General features: G+C 42.8%; 1 protein-coding gene across 1 annotated transcript in view; it reads left to right on the plus strand.

The window, feature by feature from the left end:
- Positions 1-21869, plus strand: part of CFAP61 (cilia and flagella associated protein 61) — a 409554-nt gene that overhangs the window by 120590 nt on the left and 267095 nt on the right. Inside the window, exons 16-17 of the mRNA XM_089686524.1 lie at positions 2545-2751; positions 10857-10991. Coding sequence (XP_089542650.1) covers positions 2545-2751; positions 10857-10991 — 342 coding nt within the window. The remainder of the gene's footprint in view (positions 1-2544; positions 2752-10856; positions 10992-21869) is intronic.

Here is a 21869-nt window from a genome sequence, read left to right on the forward strand (position 1 = left end):
ACCCTTTCTCTTTCCTGCTCTGTTGGTCGCAGGCTATCTAATGTCATTATGTACAAAGCAGGACCAGCAGTCCTGCACTGTAAGGACTATAAGTAAGGCCTACCCCCAATCAGGAGCATCATAGTGAGCATAGGGAAGTGAAGGATAAGCTAAGTATAGCTGCTTTAACTGTTCCCCCTAGATGAAAGCATTTAACCCTTGCAGTTCTGGGAGAGCCCTGCTACAAGTGTAATTTTTTTTCCCCCAGAGTTCAGCTTTAGGTAAACTGACCTCAGTCACTTAGAACTAATTAGTTGCTATGGGTTCCTCCACTTTGCACATTCCTACTGCTTCTTGCACTGCATTAGTATATGTTACGCTGGCCATAGATTGTTTGAATCTAGGCCAATTTAGCAGGGACTGACCGAGATTGGAAAAATGTACGGGCAGGTTGATAGGGAAATCCCTCCTAAAGAGCCATTGTGTTCTCACAGGGGTGGGGGGTGTGGAGGGAGCCATCCTCACAAGGAGAACACAGTGATTACTGTTAGCAGCTATAATAGCCGCTAACAATAATTGCATGCAACATCCGACAGGCTGGTTATACCCAAGTTGATCAATCGATCAACTTGGGTACAATCAGCCTGCTCCTATATGGCTCCAATCTCAGCCGCTCCCTGCTGAACCAGCCAAGATTGGAACCATGTATGGGCTGGCTGAATGTACCCAAGGTGATCGATAACCAGCCTGTCAGATTTTATATGCGATTATTGCTAGTGGCTATTATAACTGCTAACAGTAATCACTGTGTACTCCTGGTGAGGTCTGCTCAAACCACCCTCCTGCCCGGTAGACCTCAATGGCTTGGAAGGAGCGATTTTTCCATCAACACTGACTGTGTTGAAGGGGAAATCGAGTGATCTATCTGTGGCCGGCATTAGCCTGTGCATTTATATGTTTGTCCTTCAAAATGGCATTGCTTGTATCAGCCTCATTGTATTTTCATATAAAGATGATGTCAGAACTACTCACAAACATATACCCCATCTAGCAGGTTGGAGATTTATTTCAGATTGTAGCCATGCATACAAATTGTTTATAAACCATTAGCACACCTTTGCTAGTTAAAGGGATAACGACAGCGAAACCATAGATATTTTATGTGGCTATCACACCACTGTTGTATTTGTTCTGGATACTAAGCCTGGAGCAAGCCACATATTATGTTTATTATCCTATTATGTACTATTTATGTGGATGGAAAAAAAAACTACATATCTTGTTACATGATTACTAAACATATGTAGATGGGTACAAATGTGCATAGATTGAGTCTTAAATCACATGCATTTATAGAACTGTGGTGTCTAATAAGCCAATCTGCAACACATTGAAGAATATTCTAACCGTACAACTAGGCTGTCTGGTAAATTCACAAGAGATAACTCGTACACGCTGTACCTGTCAAATCACTGTGCGTGAGCTTATGTACACAGGCATTCGAAAGGCATTTAAAAAGCTTTTGCCCATGTTTTGGCCATGTGATTACATGTGTTTACTATGAATTTTCATTGCCTTATATGAATAATTTAAATGAATAAACTTAAAGAGACCATTTTGCTTGTAAAAGTAAACAATTCATTTAACATTTTGTCATGTGTGATTACATGTGTTTACCATAGATTTGGCATGTATCTCTTTATTATTCTGGTGATCATTGTCACCAAAATTGAAAAAGAAAGAAAATCCAATATTTTGAGTTGTCATCGGAAACAGGAATGAAGAAAAATCTTTCAATGAAGACATGTGTTCCCGTGACAACTACCTAAGAGGATTTTCCTCACTTTGAAGAGATTAGCTCTCATTTCCTGTTGTATTTACAGGATGAGAAGTAAAGGGAAATCCCCCCAAAGGGACATAGATTGCCAAAAAAATGATTTAAAGTCTACGTTTGGCTAAAATCCAAAAAACAAAACTCAGCACAAGGTTCATAACTTATAGTTAATATGATGTGTTCCTTGTACTGATTCTCTGTCCTACTTCCCATAATTTTCCGGTGAGGAATGGAGAGCATTACTATTCTTGCCCTTTCCTGCCAGATGTAGTACAGCTTTAATGAATGACACAGGATCTGTGAATGGAGGACGGGCAGGGGTAGGGGATAGGAGAGAGGAAGATTTCTATGGAAAGAGGAAGAATGAGCACAAGGGACATATTATATTAACTGTAAGTAATGTCCCTTGTTCTGATTTTTGTGCTGTGAATTTTAGCTAATACTTAATGCATTTCTTATTCTATTTTTATTAGATATGCTTTAATCTGCATTTTCATCATAATACTTGCAAAACTCTGTCTAAAGTTGAGAACTGTTTTTTAATGTTCTGTACAGTCTCTTCTGGAGCTCATATTGATATTAAAATACAGAAAACTATTGTCAATAAATTCACATTTACTATTTAGCTGCATAGATTACTCCATCATTGTTAGCTCTGTATTTAATGATTTTTTTGCTGACACAGAAACATGTACCTCTGTGACCAAGTGTCCATTTTGTCATTGATCCAGGACATAGAGTACATTCGCTCACATTACAACATTGAAGACTTTATTTACTACAACCATCATCAACGGGATGAGCATGGACATCTTCACCATTATGCTTTAAATCCAATATTTAAACATTACGGCAAATATTTTCTGAAAGAAATTCTGCGGTTATCACACAAATCTTCTCTCTACTACCCTATCTACCCACCCTATGATAAAAGTCAGGTAATTATGTGTTTTTGTCAGCACATCATTTTTGAATAATATGACCCTTTCATTATAGGGTACACACTAACATAAAGGCAGTCTGTAAAACAAGATGTCATATACTTACAGTACTTTCCAGGGACCTGTGTATTAAAACTATGCCATTTAGCGAATACCCATCCACTGCAGGTATATGAAAATTCCAGGTGTGTCCAATACCTGGTGTGGGGTTAGCTCAGGTGGGGGATCTCCTTCCCTGGGACAAAGGTAGACCGCACAGCAGGCTTTCGTCAAAATCTGACTGGTTGTCAGTTTTATTAAAAAGGTTTGCAAAAAATATCAAAATAAACAAAACATCAAAATAAACCCTTGCCATCCAGGCACTAACTAAACAGGAGATGATTCCTCTCTAAGAGGTGAAGGGCTTCTCCCTGTCACCAAAACAAAATAACAGCAAACCTTTCCTTGTAGGTATAGTCCATACACACAGCTCTCTCAGAATACCTCTCTGAGTCCCAGGCCACGAGCAACTCCTTGCTCCAGCCCTGCCCTTTTTATACCACCTGTTGGTGGTCATCAGGGGAGCCCAAACTCTGGTCCGGACCCACCTGCTTAACTGTGGCCCCGAAAACCCGGAGTGGACTCCACCTAAACTGTCAGGTATGAGCATATGCGAGGTGACACATAGCGTCCCTCTATCACCTCGCCGTTCATCCTGTCACATATCCCCCCCCTCTGCTCAAGCCCCTGCGGCTGAGCAACTGTCCCAACCAGGCAATGGACCCGGGAAAGGGCATCTACATTACTTTGCAGTTTCCCCGCTCTGTGTTCCACCGTAAATTTGAACACTTGTAGCGCGAGAAACCACCTTGTCACTCGACTGTTTTTCTCCTTATTATCACACATCCATTTGAGCGGGGCATGATCAGTAACCAACTTGAACGGTCTTCCTAACAGGTAATATTTTAGTGCCTCCAAGGCCCATTTGATGGCCAAACATTCCTTCTCCACAATGGCATAGTTTCTCTCATGTTTGTTGAGCTTTCTACTTAGGAAGACCACAGGGTGCTCCTCCCCTTCTCTGATTTGGGACAGGACAGCACCTAGTCCCACATCAGAGGCATCAGTCTGTACCACAAACTCTGTTGTGAAATCTGGGGTCACAAGCACAGGTTGAGCACAGAGAGCTTGTTTCAGCCTTTGAAATGCGGTCTCCGCCTCAGGATTCCACTTAATCATGACCGACCCCCTACCTTTTGTCAGATCTGTCAGTGGGGCTGCAATGGTGGCAAAATTGGGGATAAACCGCCGGTAGTACCCCGTAATACCAAGAAATGCCCGGACTTGCTTTTTATTTACAGGTTGGGGCCACTTTTGAATTGCCTCGATTTTATTTATCTGAGGCCTAATGAGACCTCGACCAATGATGTAGCCAAGATATTTGGCCTCCTCTAAGCCTATGGCACACTTTCTGGGGTTAGCGGCAAGACCTGCTTCCCGCAGCGAATCTACGACCGCTTGCAAGAGGGACAAATGAGATTCCCAGTCTGGACTGTGGATGACGACATCGTCCAAATAGGCAGCTGCATATTGGCGATGTGGTCTCAACGTCTTGTCCATCATCCTTTGGAATGATGCAGGAGCCCCATGCAAACCAAACGGCATCCGCTTATACTGAAAGGACCCCTCGGGGGTGGAGAATGCAGTCTTTTCTTTTGCAGCTTCCGTTAAAGGAATCTGCCAATAGCCTTTGGTCAGATCTAAGGTGGTTATATATCGAGCCGTTCCCAACCTGTCAATGAGCTCATCCACCCGAGGCATCGGGTATGCATCAAACTTAGACACACTGTTCAGTTTCCTGAAATCATTACAGAAACGAATTGTTCCATCTGGTTTTGGGACCAACACTATGGGACTTGACCACTCACTGTGAGATTCCTCAATCACTCCCAACTCTAACATGTCCTTTATTTCCTTTGCCACCGCTTCCCGCCTGGCCTCGGGTATTCTATAGGGCTTGACATTTACGCGGACCCCGGGCTGGGTAACTATGTCATGTTGTATGACCGTCGTCAGTCCAGGTAGGTGGGAGAAGAAATCTCCATTTTTCCTCACAAACTCCTTAACATCATTTTGTTGGGCTACTGACAAGGTTTCCGTTATAGGTACCTGAGGGGCCACGGGAACCACGTCCTTTTGGGGGCTTGGTACTGCCAACAAACTTTCCCTGTCTTTCCAAGGTTTTAAGAGATTAATATGATAGATTTGTTCGGGTTTCCTTTTTCCTGGCTGGTGAACTTTATAATTTACTTCCCCCACTTTCTCCCTAATTTCAAAGGGACCTTGCCACTTTGCGAGGAATTTACTTTCCACGGTGGGGACTAGCACCAGCACTCTATCCCCAGGGTTGAAGGTACGGATCCTGGCACCCCGGTTATAAACCCTTCTCTGGACCTCCTGGGCTTGCTCCATGTGTTCCCGAACAAGTGGCATGACAGCTGCGATTCTATCCTGCATCTGTGAGATATGCTCGATGACACTTCTATAGGGCGTGGACTCTGTCTCCCAGGTTTCTTTTGCAACATCTAGCAATCCCCTGGGATGTCTACCATACAGTAATTCAAAAGGTGAATATCCTGTAGATGCGTGAGGTACTTCTCGTATAGCAAACATGAGATATGGTAGCAAAAAATCCCAATTTCTCCCATCTTTGTCCACCACCTTTTTTAACATATTCTTAAGGGTCTTGTTAAACCTTTCCACAAGCCCATCGGTTTGGGGGTGGTAGACCGAGGTACGGAGATGGGAGATTTTGAACAATTTGCATAACTCTTTCATAACTCTAGACATAAATGGCATGCCCTGATCCGTTAATATCTCCTTTGGAATACCTACACGACTAAACACCCGGACAAGCTCTTTGGTGATATTTTTAGCGGAGGTATTACGCAAGGGGATGGCTTCAGGATACCGGATGGCATAGTCAAGTATAACCAGTATGTGCTGATGGCCCCGGGCAGACTTTACTACTGGACCCACTAGGTCCATGCCCACTCTTTCAAACGGTACTTCAATTATGGGTAGAGGTACTAGCGGACTGCGAAAATGGGGTGAGGGCACAGAATATTGACATTCCGGGCATGACTCACAATGCACTTTGACGTCTCCATGTAAGCCTGGCCAAAAGAATCTCTGGGTTATTCTCTCCTTTGTTTTCTCTACACCCAGGTGTCCACCCATTATATGCCCATGGGCTAAATCCAGTACCATCCGGTGAAAGGGTTTGGGGACCACTAACTGTTCTGCCACCTCCTCCCCTTGTTTTACCACTTGATATAGCAAGTTATTTTTGAGAGCCATGTAGGGAAAAGACACCGCTACATCATTTTCCACTGGTTCCACATCAATCATTTTAATGTTTTCACGGGCTCTATTAAGTGTGGAATCTTTCAGTTGTTCCGTACAAAAATCCTCTTTTCTGACCTCTAGGTCAGGCACCACATTCTGTCCACTCTCACTAGAGCCAGCAATCATCTCTTGTTCTATATCCTCAATGTCTGGGGTTGGATCCAACTCCTCCTGCTCCCCAGCCATTACAGAGAAAGGGAAAAGATCTACGCCTTCCTCGGACACACCCACAGTTTCCACTTCCACTCGGCAGTCAAAGGGGTCAGGAGTGAGTTCAGGAGTTTCCGGCGTTTCCCCAGCAGGGGGAGCTCGGTCTTCCTGACTCCCCTCCTTATCCCATAACTTCCAGAAATGGGGAAAATCTCTCCCCACTATGGCTTCATGAAGCAGAGAGGGCACCACCCCCACAGAATGGGTCACAGGGCCCCAGGGAGTACCAATCTCCACCAGAGCAGTCTGGTAATTACGTGTATCACCATGAATACAAATAACCCCAATCATGCTAGGGTGTAAGCTGGCAGGGTTTACCAAATCACTTTTAACTAAGGTCACAACACTACCCGAGTCTAGCAGAGCAGTTACTGGCTTTTCATCAATGGCAATCACACACATTTGCTTTTCCATGCGTTTCTGACATGCTGCAGTACATACCACCTGTGCAAAAAGAGACATGCGTTTTCCTAAATAAGCATTTTCACATTGCATAGGTTCATCATTTAAAGGACAGTTTGCAGCAATATGACCCAACGCATGACACCGATAACATTTGATATGTTCAGTACCTAAACCTCTAAATGGCTTTGGGGACCTTCCTGACCTATTTGGCCAGTCTCTAGGTCCTAAGCCTACAGTCTCATTATCTGACACAATAGTCTTATTGTTTTTTTCTGAGTCCTCAGCGGCTGCATATCTCTCCACCAGGTCCACCAGCTCGTTTGCAGATTTAGGGTCTCCACGGCCGACCCACTTCCTCAAAGTGGCAGGGAGCACATGTAAATATTGGTCCATGACCACACGCTCCACAATCTGAGGGCCTGACAATACCTCTGGCTGGAGCCACTTTTTGGAGAAATATATCAAATCGAACATCTGAGATCTGGGTGGTTTGTCAGCCCTGTAATGCCACTGATGCACCCGCTGAGCCCGGACTGCATTGGTGACACCCAGGCGTGCAAGGACCTTAGCCTTCAGTTTCTCATAGTCCTGGGCATCCCCTGGTTCCAGGTCATAATAGGCTTTTTGGGATTCACCTGTCAAAAATGGTGCAAGCAGTCCGGCCCATTGCTCCTTTTTCCATCCTTCCTGAACAGCAACCCTTTCAAAAGTTGTGAGGTAGGCCTCCACATCATCCGCAGGTGTCATCTTCTGCAAAACATAGCTGGCCCGCACCATTTTATGCTCCACTGGCAGCGGATCTGCAGATTCCTTCTTTAATTCTAATAGGTGTTGGGCCACCTGCTTAAGGAGCTCTCGGTCTGCTTCTTGGGCCTCCGCAAACTGGCGATTTGTCTCCCGTTGTGCTGCATTGGCCTGCAGCAAGGCTCTTATTATTTCCTCCATCTTCCCACTTGCTCAGGAAGTGCCCGCCAAATCCACCATATGTGGGGTTAGCTCAGGCGGGGGATCTCCTTCCCTGGGACAAAGGTAGACTGCACAGCAGGCTTTCGTCAAAATCTGACTGGTTGTCAGTTTTATTAAAAAGGTTTGCAAAAAATATCAAAATAAACAAAACATCAAAATAAACCCTTGCCATCCAGGCACTAACTAAACAGGAGATGATTCCTTTCTAAGAGGTGAAGGGCTTCTCCCTGTCACCAAAACAAAATAACAGCAAACCTTTCCTTGTAGGTATAGTCCATACACACAGCTCTCTCGGAATACCTCTCTGAGTCCCAGGCCACGAGCAACTCCTTGCTCCAGCCCTGCCCTTTTTATACCACCTGTTGGTGGTCATCAGTGGAGCCCAAACTCTGGTCCGGACCCACCTGCTTAACTGTGGCCCCGAAAACCCAGAGTGGACTCCACCTAAACTGTCAGGTATGAGCATATGCGAGGTGACACATAGCGTCCCTCTATCACCTCGCCGTTCATCCTGTCACACTGGTTATAAAACAGAGAGCAAAAAAGTGAGCGCTTCTTGATAGACAAGCAGCTGAAACACACAGGATAACCAAAAAAATCCTCACATGAAAATATAATATAAAGTGCAGCGCTAAAAATAAATGTGACACAAAATTATATATTCATAAAAAAGTCCCAATAAAGGTGACCTAGGGTAACAGTGCACACTGACCAGAAGTGCACATAAATAGTGCAATGTAGCAAAGATGGAGTTCAGAAAGCAGTCATCAGCATGGAGAGGGTAGATATATTCCCTTGATCAATGAAGGTCCACACGATGAGTACAGTGCTCAGAATAAATCCACTGGATGGCAGAAAAAGGAATCACGGCTCCACCAAAGCACGGATCGGGAGGCTTCCGGCGCAATGACGTCACGGACGGGGGGCAATACCTGGTTGTTCCTCCCTCTAGCTCACGGGTGTCAAAGTGGTGGCCCCCAGGTGTTGCCAAACTACAAGTTCCATGAGGCATTGCAAGATTGACTGTTCCAAGGGCTACAAGGGCGTTACAATGACTCCCAAAGGCAAAGGCATATTGGGAATTGTAGTTTCGCAACAGCTGGAGGGCAACCAGTTTGACACCCCTGCGAGTCTAGCTCATATAGTGACATACGGGCCAGCGGGAGGAAGAACAATATGGGGGGGGGGAACAGGTATTGGACACAGGTGTGGACACACATGGAAGTGAAGAACAGCAATGTGATTCAATCAGCCTGATTGAAAAAAAACAAAACAAAAAACAAGTCATCTATGGCTACCTTAAGTACATTTTAGGTTTAACACCTTTGGGTATATATTACCTTTCACAGAGGTCACAGTACTTCCCATGACAATGCCTTCATCTGCTTCTCTTTCCAGAAGGATGAAGCCTTCTTTGTTCAGGCAACATCTAGGGTCATCATCTACTTCCTGGACTGAGATTCTGGCTCAGAGAAAACACAGTCATGTAAATCCTGGTGCCTGAGCAGTTATGGGCTGAGCGCACAAGTATCTGACACATATCAACCCTCTACTGAAGTTTCTCAGCTTGTGACTTGATGCAAAGTTACAATGCTCCAGGCTAGTTACCAAGTTGTGGGGAGACAGAAATGCTTCCTTCTTCCTGCAGCAGACTGATGATATCTTCCCAGCCTAGGTAAAGGTATTTGTCAGGAACTATTTAATATTAAGTGGAACAGCTTCTTTGAAAAATTATACCACTGCTGTACGTATATTGTGAAATGTGTTCAGATTAGTAAAATTGTTCTTTTGTAACCCAAAGTCAGCTGATAGCAGATTATCCAGCGAGAGCCTGCAGTAGCTCTCTCAGCTGACTGGATCTCGACAATACTGTCGGGATTTACAGCCTTTCAGTACATGGTTGAGAGCTGTGCCCACTCTTCCCCATCCTGGTGCTTCAATGATAGCTGGAGGAGTAGAGCAGAGAGCGGTGACTGCTCTTTGCTCTGTTCAGACCGAGAACTGAGTGATCAGCAGTCATGTGATCACTTAGTTCTTGGTCTTAGAGCCAATGTTAGACAGCTGCAGCATCTCACCAATGCTGCAGCATAGAAGCAAATGTGGATGTTTATTTTTTCATAAACCCATACCTTTCAAGTAAACTTGTCATGAGAAAAATGCAAGGGGAAAGGGAGTGCCAGTGCTGACCACCAATGCTATCTGTTTCTGGTGTCAGTACTTTCTGCCACTGTCCTGGAAGAATTATGCAGGTCAGTAAAGGCTCTTCTTCTGGTGTACTAGTGCCACACAATCCTGTATCTTGCTGATTCAGTTATTTTAATGCAGGGTCTAACTAACTATCTTTAAGATGTGTATTTAAAAGTGGCCCATAGCACAAAAAAACAGATTCACGTTTTTGCAGTAATGGGATTATAGGAAAGAATGCAGATAAATCCACCATTCACCATCCTTTAAAGTTACCACCTGTAGTAAAATCTGTTATGTTGAAGAAAAGCTGATGTAAGTATTTGATGCAGGACCATACTGCCATATACTAATGAAGAACATGAAAGAGGACCTCTTTAGCGTTCATTATGTGCTGTCAGAAGTGTTTGCTCTCTTTTCCATACCAAGTGACATCTAAGTCACTTCATATTTCCTTATTATGATGTTCTATTTCTATTTCAGTTCCACTTTCCTGCATCATTGGGTTTTAACAATGGTAATTATGGAACAATAACCACGGGCTATTTTATTTTCTTGCCATCTCATGTAACAGCTGATTCCAAATTGTGGAATAGTTGTTGTCAAGCATTTAACAAAATAGAGTTTGGATTTAGCTGATCTATGACAGTGCTAAGAAAATAAGCTCCTGGGAAACATACTGGTACAACAAAATGCCATAAACCAAGCCACTTGTTTATCTGTCATTCCCACTGAGATGGTAATGTAATTACTCTCATAATTATCTTCATTAGTGATGGGTATTATGTGAAATTCATTCCGCTGCTCTAGGAGTATGTTTATTTGTTATTATTTTCCCTAACCCGCCTCTCACAATTTGCCAAGTCTGTTAAGAATTCTGTGTTTGTTAAACATCTGCGAGACGCAGAGCTGACATTCTCCAAACTAAAGTGTTGATCGCTGTCTTTCAGTTTAAGAATCCCTGTGCCCATTCACTGACATCTGCCCTTCATTACATGGTTCCCGTGCGACCAAGACGACAGATTGTCTATCCTCTGGAAAAGCTTGGCATAAATGCTCCATCAAAGCAGGTCTCCAAGGATCAGGTGGGTAACAGAAGCTACAGCAGGCAACAGGCACCATGCCAGGCTCTACAAGGTTTGGCAGATGGCATGGAATTACTGCCTTAGCTTCAATAGGTTGCTTCTTAATTACACAGAACCCCATGCTCATACCCTTACAGGCAGAACTGCTATAATTTGTTGCTTTGTTTTGCTAGTAGATGGACTGTTGACAGAAATGACCTATAAAAAATAATCTAACATATTTTATTACATATTTCTATTGGGCATACACTATGGGGTTAATTTACTAAAACTGGAGAGTGCACAATTTGGTGCAGCTGTGCATTGTAGCCAACCAGCTTCTGGCTTTAGCTTGTTCAATCAAGCTTTCTAAAAAAAAAAACCTGGAGCTGATTGGCTACAATGCACAGCTGCACCAGATTTTGAACTCTCCAGTTTTAGTAAATCAAGCCCTGTGACTGTTTTGCCAAATTTGCTGGCTCTAATTGGGGAATATATTTATTCAACTCTATTTAAAGCCAAAATTATTTTTTTTTTCGTTTTGGATGGAGTGGTTAATTGTTGAACCCTGTGTCAGGTTTGTATTGCTGTATGTGTTGCTGATGTAAAGAGTCACCCTCTCCATTTGTCCTGGTGACCATTGTCAGAAAATGAGAACAAGTGATGTGAATTCCAAAATTTTTCAGTTGTCACAAGAACAGGAGATGAAAGGAAATCTACCAACTGGGATGCCTGTTGAGGGTGACAGCTTCTAAGAGTGGATTTGCTCTGAGTGTGGTGGGATATCACTAACCATTCACTGAAGAAAAATAAGTGTATATAACTTGCGAGCCAAAAACAATAAGCTTCTATGGATCGCTAACATTTAACACATACTCCAACTGTGCAATTAATCCATATATCAGTAAATGTTGCGCTCCAAACTACCAAGATAAAATATATAATGAGTGACTACAATCAAAAACTAATCAGAAGAAATATTGACAGATAATTAACCTCCCTAGCGGTATGATTATTTCAGATTTTTGGTGCTGAAAGCAGTACCATTATTTTGCATGGAAATATGTAGTTTTTTTATTGTAGGCTGTAATTTTTAGGAATAACTCACTAAAATCTGTCCGAACAAGAGTCTAGTAAACATCCCGGGTATGATAAAATTTGAAAAACGAAATCATAAATTATAATTTAATAAATAATCATAAAAAATAATAATATAATAATAATACATTTAATTCAATAATATAATCAAACCAAAAACACTGAAATTTGAAATATAGCTCCAAGTTCGCACATTGCTGAGCAAAGTCGCAAAATAGTTTTCAGTGTCTGATGACGAATTTCCCCACGAATCATTATCACTCAATTCTACAAGTAGTTCTGATTTACTATCGCTGTTCTCTAGCCGGTCTAAACCCGCTTTTGACCTAAAGGGACACTTTTTGGACGCCATGGACTTTTCTCAGTTTCCAGGCAAAATGCAGGCAGGGCACAGGACAAAGCACTCGGGACAATATGTATGTGAAATGGGTTGAAACAGCAATGTTTTACTATGTAAAATTTATTTGGAAAAAAATGACATTTTTTTAAATTTTCAAATTTCCCGCTGCCAGCGGCGGCGCCCGTACGCCCCGACGTCACAGGGACCAGAACACAGAAGCCGGATGCCGGCATCGGCCGGAGGAGATGGCCGGGGACGTTGCAGGGGACACATCGCGGGAGTGCAGGACAAGGTAAGCTCTGCAGGGAATCCCTATGCAGCGCCGCATGGTAAGCCCGAGTGTAGCTCGGGGTTACCGCTTTTGGTACTGACATTTTACCCCGAGCTACACTCGGGAATACCGCCAGGGAGGTTAAATACAAATTGTGTGATCGTGATTTAAAAAAGAAGAATCAAAATAATAGTCCCATTATTCAATAGTCCAATAATAGTGGTGAAGTGATCAAAAACATCAAATAGTAACTTTCCGTGAATCCTTCAATCAATTAAGATGTACGCTCACCTCCTTCTATGCCTAATAAATAGGCTTGCTCCACTTTTGGTTCACATATCCTGGAACCTGCCAAAATTGCTGCAGTGTAGGATGGATGTAGGGTACTTCCTATAGACACCACAATGCTTTCCCCTTTGTGCACTGGATATCCCTGCAGGGATATCTCCCTCCTTCAGCTGCTCAAAAAATCCCTTGCATACTCCTCCTTAAACGTTCCCAATCTCCAAACCTCAAATGCAACCTTTCTTCCGGCCTCTTCTCCCTTCAGCCCCGTTCCTTTTTTAAATCACGATCACACAATTTGTATTTAATTATCTGTCAATATTTATTCTGATTAATTAGTTTTTGATAGTAGTCACTCATTATATATTGCATCTTGGTAGTTGGGAGCACAACATTTACTGATATATGGACTAACCATTCACTACTCTATCCAAAGCTATAACATCAACATGTCATAATGAAAATTCAAAAAATTCAAAAATAGAATCACTGAGTTGGAAAAAGGATCACCCCCCTCCTAAGAATGACTTGTAAACTCAATCAGGTGTAGCTAATCACCTTCTCAATAGCACACAAACACATCTGACTTTCAAGTGTGATCAGCTGTGGTAATTTTGATTAGCTCAGCATGAACAGAGCTTTCCTGGAGCATTTCAGTCCCTGGAAGTGCAAATGAAGCAAAAGATCTCAGGGATAAAGTTGTGGACAGGCACAAGTCAAGAGATGGATACAAAAACATTTCAAAGGCTTTATCAATACCTAGAAACACAGTAAAGTATATTATTAAGAAGTGGAAGGTATTTGGTACAACAGAGGCTTTATCAATACCTAGAAGAACAGTGAAGTCTATTATAAAGAAGTGGAAGGTATTTGGTACAACACAGACCCTCCCTGGATCAGGACGTCACTCCAAACTGGGTGAAAGAGCCAGGAGGAAACTAGTCAGAGAGGCTACCAAGAGGCCTACAGCAACTCTGAAGCAGTTGCACGAATTTATTACAAAGAATGGTGATTGTGTACATGTGAAAACAATATCACAAATTCTGCACAAATTAGTCTTGTATGGGAGGGTTGGAAGAAAAAAGCCACTCCTCAGGAAAGGCCACATGCAGTCATGACTGAGCTTTGCCAAAACATACCTTGAAAATTCTGAGGCCACATGAAAAAAGGTGCTGTGGTAAGATGAGACTAAAATTGAATTATTTGGCCTCAGCACTAAATGATATGTCTGGTGGAAATCCAACACAGCTCACCATCCAAATAACACCATTCCTACAGTAAAGCATGGAGGTGGTAATATCCTGTTATGGGGGTCTTTCTCTGCAGCAGGGACTGGAGCACTTGTCAGGATAGAAGGAAAAATCAATGGGGTAAAATACCGTCAAATTCGTAAGGAAAATCTGCTGCCTCCTGCTAGAAAGATGTCAAAGGGAAGAAAGTTTACCTTCCAACATGACAATGACCCAAAGCACACAGCAAAAATGGCCACACAGTAGTTGAAGGAGAAAAAGGTGAATGTCCTTACATGGCCTAGTGAGAGCCCAGACTTAAACCACATTGAAAATCTGTGGAATGACTTGAACACTGCAGTCCATAAACGGTCACCATCAAATTTAACTGAATGTAAGCGGTTCTGAAAAGAAGAGTGGGCAGATATTGCAAAGTCTAGATATGCAAAGTTAGTAGAGACATATCTCAACAGACTAAGGGCTGTAATTTAAAGCAAAAGGTGGTTCAACAAAATACTGACAAAAGAGTGTGATCCTTTTTCCAACTCAGTGATTCTGTTTTTGAATTTTTTTTTCTGACATGTTGGTGTTATATCTTTCACTTGGATGTTATAAGTTTCACTGAGTAAATACAACTGGATAAAACAAAAACTGTGTCTGTCTTCATTTCAGGCTGAAAAGCAACAACATGTGATTATTTTAAGGGGGGGGGGGGTGATTCTTTCCTATACCTACTGTACATTGTCTGTCCAAATAAGAAAATCAAAGCTGGATTCCACGAAGGTATACTGTGAGTTACGTCCAATTAGGGGCATGTCACTTCCAGAATTTATCTCTATTATTTGTATGTGACAGATTTATTGCACTCCCAGAGGATACACTTTTGCTGTAAGAAGAGAGAGGCACACAGAGCAGCTATGCCCACCCCTCCCCTCTGCTGCCCATTCACAGAAGCCATTGCATTCTTTGGTATAGTTCATATAATACAAAGGTTTTTGTGAAGTGGCAGAAGGAGGGGAGTAGCACGCATAGCAGTTCCATAGACTCTGCTCTTGAAGGAACTGAGACTATAGTGAGCATTGGAGCTCCAGAAGTTATCTTCCTGGAGCCCAATAAACCTGTCAGATGTGAATAATGTAAAAAAGACATGAGGCGGCAGACACCTCACTGGACTTAACTCCCGGTATGCCTGCAGTTTTTACGAAGAAGCTGAATTCCTGGAATTAAGCTTTAATACTGTAGTACTTAAAGGGACTGTGTCACCACAGGGTCACTTGTATACCATACCATACCTGAAAAAAAAGAGGCAATATACTTATCTTTCCAGCAGCTGTTGAAACACCGATGCTTCACTGCTTACAGCAGCTGAAAGTGTTAGCACTTTGGGTGAGTTGAATATCTGTTACCCCTGTTCCAAGCTGTGGTTTCTCCTCATACATCCTGAAGTGAAGTACAAGCTGCCAAGAAGGACCACAATTTGTGGTAGGGGAACAGAAAAGTACATGGCTCTTATTTACAGGTATGGTATTGCATGCAAAAGTTGACCCTGAGCTGACAAGTATATATAAACCCAATTGCTAAAATCTCTTGCAAAGCTTTAACATGAAAGTAATTTCTAAAGTTATTTTTTGTATTTTTCAATCACCAGACATTATTAAAAATAATACATAAATAAATAATACATGATGATCCCTGACAGTCTCTGTTCAGGCACTTCCTGTTATAGGGTAACAAGCCTCTCTCCCCCAATTGCTCTCATGCCTTCTGCATGTCCTATTTGTCATGCACTCTCCCAATGGAAACGAGAGAGGCAGTATCGCACAGGCATAATCCACTGTTGTCACCATCAAGGAACCCACCCAGAAAAATGCCATGCAGCCATCACTGGAGTGCATGCATATAGACAATAAATGGCAGCAAAAAAGGTTGCAGGAGATCAACAGTGCTGATATACAACAAAGGATGAAAAAAGTGAAACAATACTTTTTTAAGCCAATTATTTATAATACAGTGCTGTGAAAAAGTATTTGCCTCTTCCTGATTTTTCTTGTCACATTTAAATGATTCAGATCATCAAACAAATTTTAATATTACGCAAAGATAAGTAAATACAAAATGCAGTTATTAAATGATGATTTCATTTATTAAGGGAAAACAGCACTGTTTATAATACTTCAGTAAACTAAATGCTATTTAGTTAGGATTTAACTGTACTTATGAACAAAACATTCACCCCTAGAAGTTCTGTAGAAAGTCAGTTGTGGAAATGCAGAGTCCTGAATCGTATGTTTATACCCTTTATCATCTTCCGAGGGTCATCTTCCGAGTTCCCTCAAAGCCTTCAAATCTCAGGGTATTCTAATATTAGAATGACAGAAAGTCAAGGGTTATTTCACTTCTTTCCATCTCTTCCTGTTGGTGGTTATGTTGAAGACACAATAAAGAGTTGCAAAAGAGGGAATAGCAGTTTTCTACTTTCTCAGCCAAGGCTGAACTTTGCATATTAGAGCACGTGAAGTTTCATGAAGAGATCTTGCATGCATTGCAGCATTATGCAGGCCATAGACGGGTCGAAAACCGGCTGTTTGGTTTAAAAAAAAAAAACAAAAACGAAAAATCGGTAGTTCAATAGTCCAACGTTACCACCAACGGTAAAAAAAAACAGTCGATTTTCGTCCCGTCTACGGCCGGCATTTAATTACTTCTGTCCCTGCAGAGAGCTCCGCTATTATATTTGACATGAAAAAGTATTGCGGTTGCAACAATGTATCTATTTGTATCCATTTCGGATACAGATGGTTTCATTCGGATACAATAGATACATTGTTGCAACCGCAATACTTTTTCATGTCAAATATAATAGCGGACTGGAATTCTTTTTCTTCTTCTTTTTCTTCTTCTTGCAGGTCACGGCTCGTGCAGATTTTTTATCATTGCCGGGAAAATCGGCTGATCGGCAAACTCGGACGATTTTTTCCAACTTCACTGATAAAAAAATGTACCAAAATCCCCAAAAACGGCCGACCAATTAACCCACGGTGCGAAAAGCGGACGATTTTTTTTCGGCCGAAAAATTGGCTGATTATCGACTGATCTATGGCCTGCATTACTTTTAAGAACCAAAAGGCTTACCTTAACATACTGTCTTATGTTGCACAGTTGGGTAATTGTGGCTAAAACACTTTTCTACTAAGTGAATAACATTAAAACTTACCATTGTTCCCCACTGCCTTATAAGCGCTTATTTTAAGGCCTCACAGTGGTTTGTGGTAACAGACTGCAATCAGACAGATTTCAATTCTATTAATTATGAACATCTAGAAGAGTTAAAGCTTTCTTATTGGTTGCATTAGGTTACTGCACTGGTAGGAAGCCATGGATAGAAGACCTAAATAATTTATATTAACCACTAGTCCTCCTGAGGATTTACCCCCCTTCCTGACCAGGCCATTTTTTGCCTTACGGTGATGCATAACTTTAATTGACAATTGCGCAGTCATGCAATGCTGCACCCAAATGAAATTTACATCCTTTTTTTCCCACAAATTTAGCTTTTTTTTTTGGTGCTATTTGATTGCTTGTTCGGTTTTTTTTTTGCGACATAAAAAAAAAAGACCGACAATTGTGAGAAAAAAAACTATATTTTTGACTTTTTGCTATTAAACATGTCCAGTAAAAAACTTTTACAAATCTAATTTTATCATAAATTTAATACATGTAAATTAATTGGTTTACGTGAAAATTATAGCATTTACAAATGGCGGTATATATACTGGGATTTTTTTTTTATTTTTAATTTTTACTAGTAATGGCGGCAATCAGCAACTTATAGCGGGACTGCGGCAGACATTCTGACACTGGAGGAAACTGACTTGGTGTCACTGAGGATATACAGTGATCAGTGATAAAAAAGCACTGACACAGTACTAATGGCACTGGGCATGAAGGGCTTAACATGAGCAGTGATCAAAGGATTAACTGTGGGCTGGGAGTGTTTTACTAGGGGGCTGTGTCAGTGTGCTTCACTGTAATCATCCTGCTTTGGATGGCTGTGCAGTGCACAGCCATCCAAAGCAGTGTGCCCTAGCTGACAGGGAAGAGACATGTTAGTAAACAAAACAGTTCTCCTCCCCGTCGGAGATCCTCAGAAATCACCGGGCGCCGGCGAGTAATCACTGGCTGGGACCTGGTGATTGACATCTGCGGCCGCAAATATATATGTGATTTTGCGCACCCGTGCTGCCCTGTAGCAGTATTTCTGCTATAGGGCAGTCGGGAAGCTGATAAAGTGAATCCTATGAAACAAAATAGTTTATTTTGGCTCTGATGGAAGAAGCCATTGTTCAACAAATGTAGAACAGGTACAATGAGTTAGTAACTAGGTTTAGAGGCACTGCTCTAGAACTAGTATGTGTCCAAGAGAAAGGCTGCTTCCATCAGAATCTAATCACACAGGTACTTAATGATGGACTTCTTTTGTAAAGGGACATTTCTAAAAGTATCCATAAACACTGGATAATTGTTGTACAGTTCAGCTGATGTTGGCTAGATCAGTTTACAATCCTTATGGCTGCATGTGCCATCAGAATAGACATCCCTGGCTGGCACTTTCAAGAGAAACAGCTCATGTATATTTTGTATGCTTTGGGTCAAGTGCCATTTTTCCTCTAATATAATCTTTGGCTGTTCTCCCTGCTATAATTTAAAGAGCCTATAGACATGGAATGCAAAATTATTCAGATTTGGAGATGATCCCATATGGTAAAAATGATGTGCAACTAGTAGATCTACCACAACTGTAGAAGTCCTAACATACTAACCTATATCCCTGGCTAATGTTACACACTCTGACTTGTAGGACATGCTTAGACTTAATTTTCCTAACCAGGGCTGCCATAAGGGGTGGAAAGCCCATACACATGTAGGGAGCCTGGGCATCATGAGGGGCCTGGGCCTGCAAGCAGGACCACCTCTGCCCCGGGCTCACTGCTTTCATTTGTAAACGCTTGAGCCCGGTTCCTGTGTCTACAAGTGACAGCGCTGCTCTCCCAGCAGCGCACACAGACCCTGCCTCCTTATCCCCATAACAGTAGAGGAGGGGGCGGGCAGTGGCGTCAGTGGGGAAAGTGAGGAGTTGGTACCTCAAACCAGGAGGTACCGGCATGGCCACAGTTTCTTCTGAACTCCTAGTGTCGCAAAGTGCGGTCTGCACATGGCTTCAGCAAGCAGGAGCAGAAGAGGCAAAGTGATCTGACATCACCCTCCTCCTGTTCAAGTGCCGCCCACCAACAGGCAGCCTGCGAGAACAGGCCGAACACTCTGCAGGCGCCTTCCTCTCTTCTCCCATCTAGTCTGAGTCTGCACAGATACATGGTTAGAAATTGAGAATAATGATGCAGCACTAGCTCTGCTGTGGCATCAGAAATAAAATGCCAGCTTTCCACACAATAGAAGAGCAGGGGAACAAGATACAGCCTTACGTACAGCAGTGTACGGTGCTCTTCTGTTTCTTCTAGAAGATGTTCTATATACACACATTATAAGGAAACAATTGCAAGCTATTTCCCATTGAGATTTCCCCTCACTTCCTGTCTTGCTGTCACCAGGATGGAAGAAATGGAACTGGAGGAGGAAGAGGACATGGGGTTGAAGAAACTGGACTGGAGGGGGAAGAGGACATAGGATTGAGGAGATGGGATTAGAGGAGAAAATTACATGGGATGGAGAAGATGGCATTGGAGGAAGAAGAGGACATGGGATGGAGGAGATGGGATTGGAGGAGGAAGAGGACATAGAATGGAGGAGATGGGGCGGGCTGGAGGAGGAAGGGGACATGGGGTGGAAGAAACGGGACTGGAGGGGGAAGAAGACATGGGATGGGGGAGATCAGACTGGAGGAGGAGGACATGGAATGGAAAAGGAGGAGGACATGGGATGGGACTCAGTGGGATGGCCAATAGGTGGGCACTGGGGAATGTTGGTGGTCAGGCCTGGGGGGGGGCAGGCCTAAAACTGTGTAAAGAGGCCCAAAATTTCTGATAGCTGCCCCGTTCCTAAGAGCTACAATCATTGGTCTAGTGGTATAGTTAAGTGGTTAAAGACCCTTACATAGTGAAGTGGTTTCAGGTGATACACAGAAATGAAACAAGTCCCCCTACATCTGTTGTACCTGTTTATCTGAAGTCTCAGCAAGGAGAGCTCTGAGAGCTGATTGGAGGGAAGAGACACCCCCCTCCACACAACTCACAGGAACAGAGCTGAGGCTGTCAGTCTGCTGCAGGTCCCTCCCTGTCACTTTTTTCCTCTTGGTGTCAGGAAAACTTGTCAGAAGTGATTCATGCCGATAGCAGAGGAACAAGGCAGCAGACAGAAATTACACTTAGGCTACGTTCACACTAGCCTTGTGTGCAGGCGGCAGAGAGGCGTTTGGGAAGCGTTTTTACCGCTTCCCAAACGCCTCTGCCAATTCTGCACATTACAGCACATGGTGCTGTTCTAACGGGAGCGTTTGCGTCGCGTCGCGTTGCGTCGCGGCAAAACGGACGCCTCTGGACGAGTCAGGAGGCTTTGAAGCCTCCTATTCTCGTCTATGGTGCCGCTCCGCAAACGCCCGGCCGGCGTTTGCGGTGCGGTTGCGACGCGGTTGCGGGGCGTTTGCGGAGCGGTAACACCACTCAAACTGCATTATAGGCGTTTGTGGGGCGTTATTAACGCTCGGCAAACGCCTAGCAACTGCCGCTAAACCGCGCATGCGGCGTTTGCGGAGCGTTTGCCGAGCGTTGATAACGCTCCGCAAACGCCGGACCAACGCTTGCCAAAAGCTATAGGGGCGTTTGGCAAGCGTTGGCAAAACAGCCTAGTGTGAACGAGCCCTTAGTGCTCTTAATTGAGACAATTACACACTATAGAGGGATATGCTTTGTTCATATTTGTCTGAGGGTTACAACCACTTTAAGGGGGTGTTACACCTATAGAATATATTCAGGGAGTATATTTCCTTAAGGTGGACCTTGTACTTAATGCTAGGTCAACTTATGTGGCTGCCTTCTCTCCCTTTCAAAAAGCTGCATTACAAAAAACAAATTTGGGAGAAAGCAGTAAAAATATTTGCTGTACTCCCAGGCTTGCCTAGGTGAGGGTGGCATCAGTGGGGCTTCTTTGGAAAATTGGGGATCCCAAATCAAATCACGAAGCAGGAAACTGCCAGAACCAGGGAGTAAGGTGAATATTTAAGATGCATTTTGTTTTCAACGTGGGTGTGTTTTTTTTTTCTTTAATGCAGTGTTTTAGCAGGGCATTTTAGTGCAAGGTCCTCTTTGAAGTGCATGTCAGGCCAAAATAAAAAAAAAATGTAGTACTTCTTTGCAATACTCGCACATTTCCCCACGTATTATCCTTTTAAAGATTCTGCATTTACAGGTAAATTACCTGTTGATCTTAGCAGAAAGTACTCAGGTACTAATTTTAATTTCTAATTCTAGTATCAAATTACTAATTTAAATTGAAAAGAATGCTGTCAATTTCTTTTGCTAAACTACAGAACATCTCCCTTAGGAGGGATGATTGACTTCTTTAAGTTAACAAATCAGAGCGCACAGGACACAGGACAGCTCTGAATTTCTGGCAGGACCATCAGGTATTTTTTCACATTTATTCTGCCTAAATAACAAAACACT

This window comes from Staurois parvus, unplaced genomic scaffold (assembly GCF_062004578.1).
Source record: "Staurois parvus isolate SC_StPar_1 unplaced genomic scaffold, SC_StPar_1.0 ptg000401l, whole genome shotgun sequence".
In the NCBI taxonomy this organism is placed as follows: Eukaryota; Metazoa; Chordata; class Amphibia; order Anura; family Ranidae; genus Staurois; species Staurois parvus.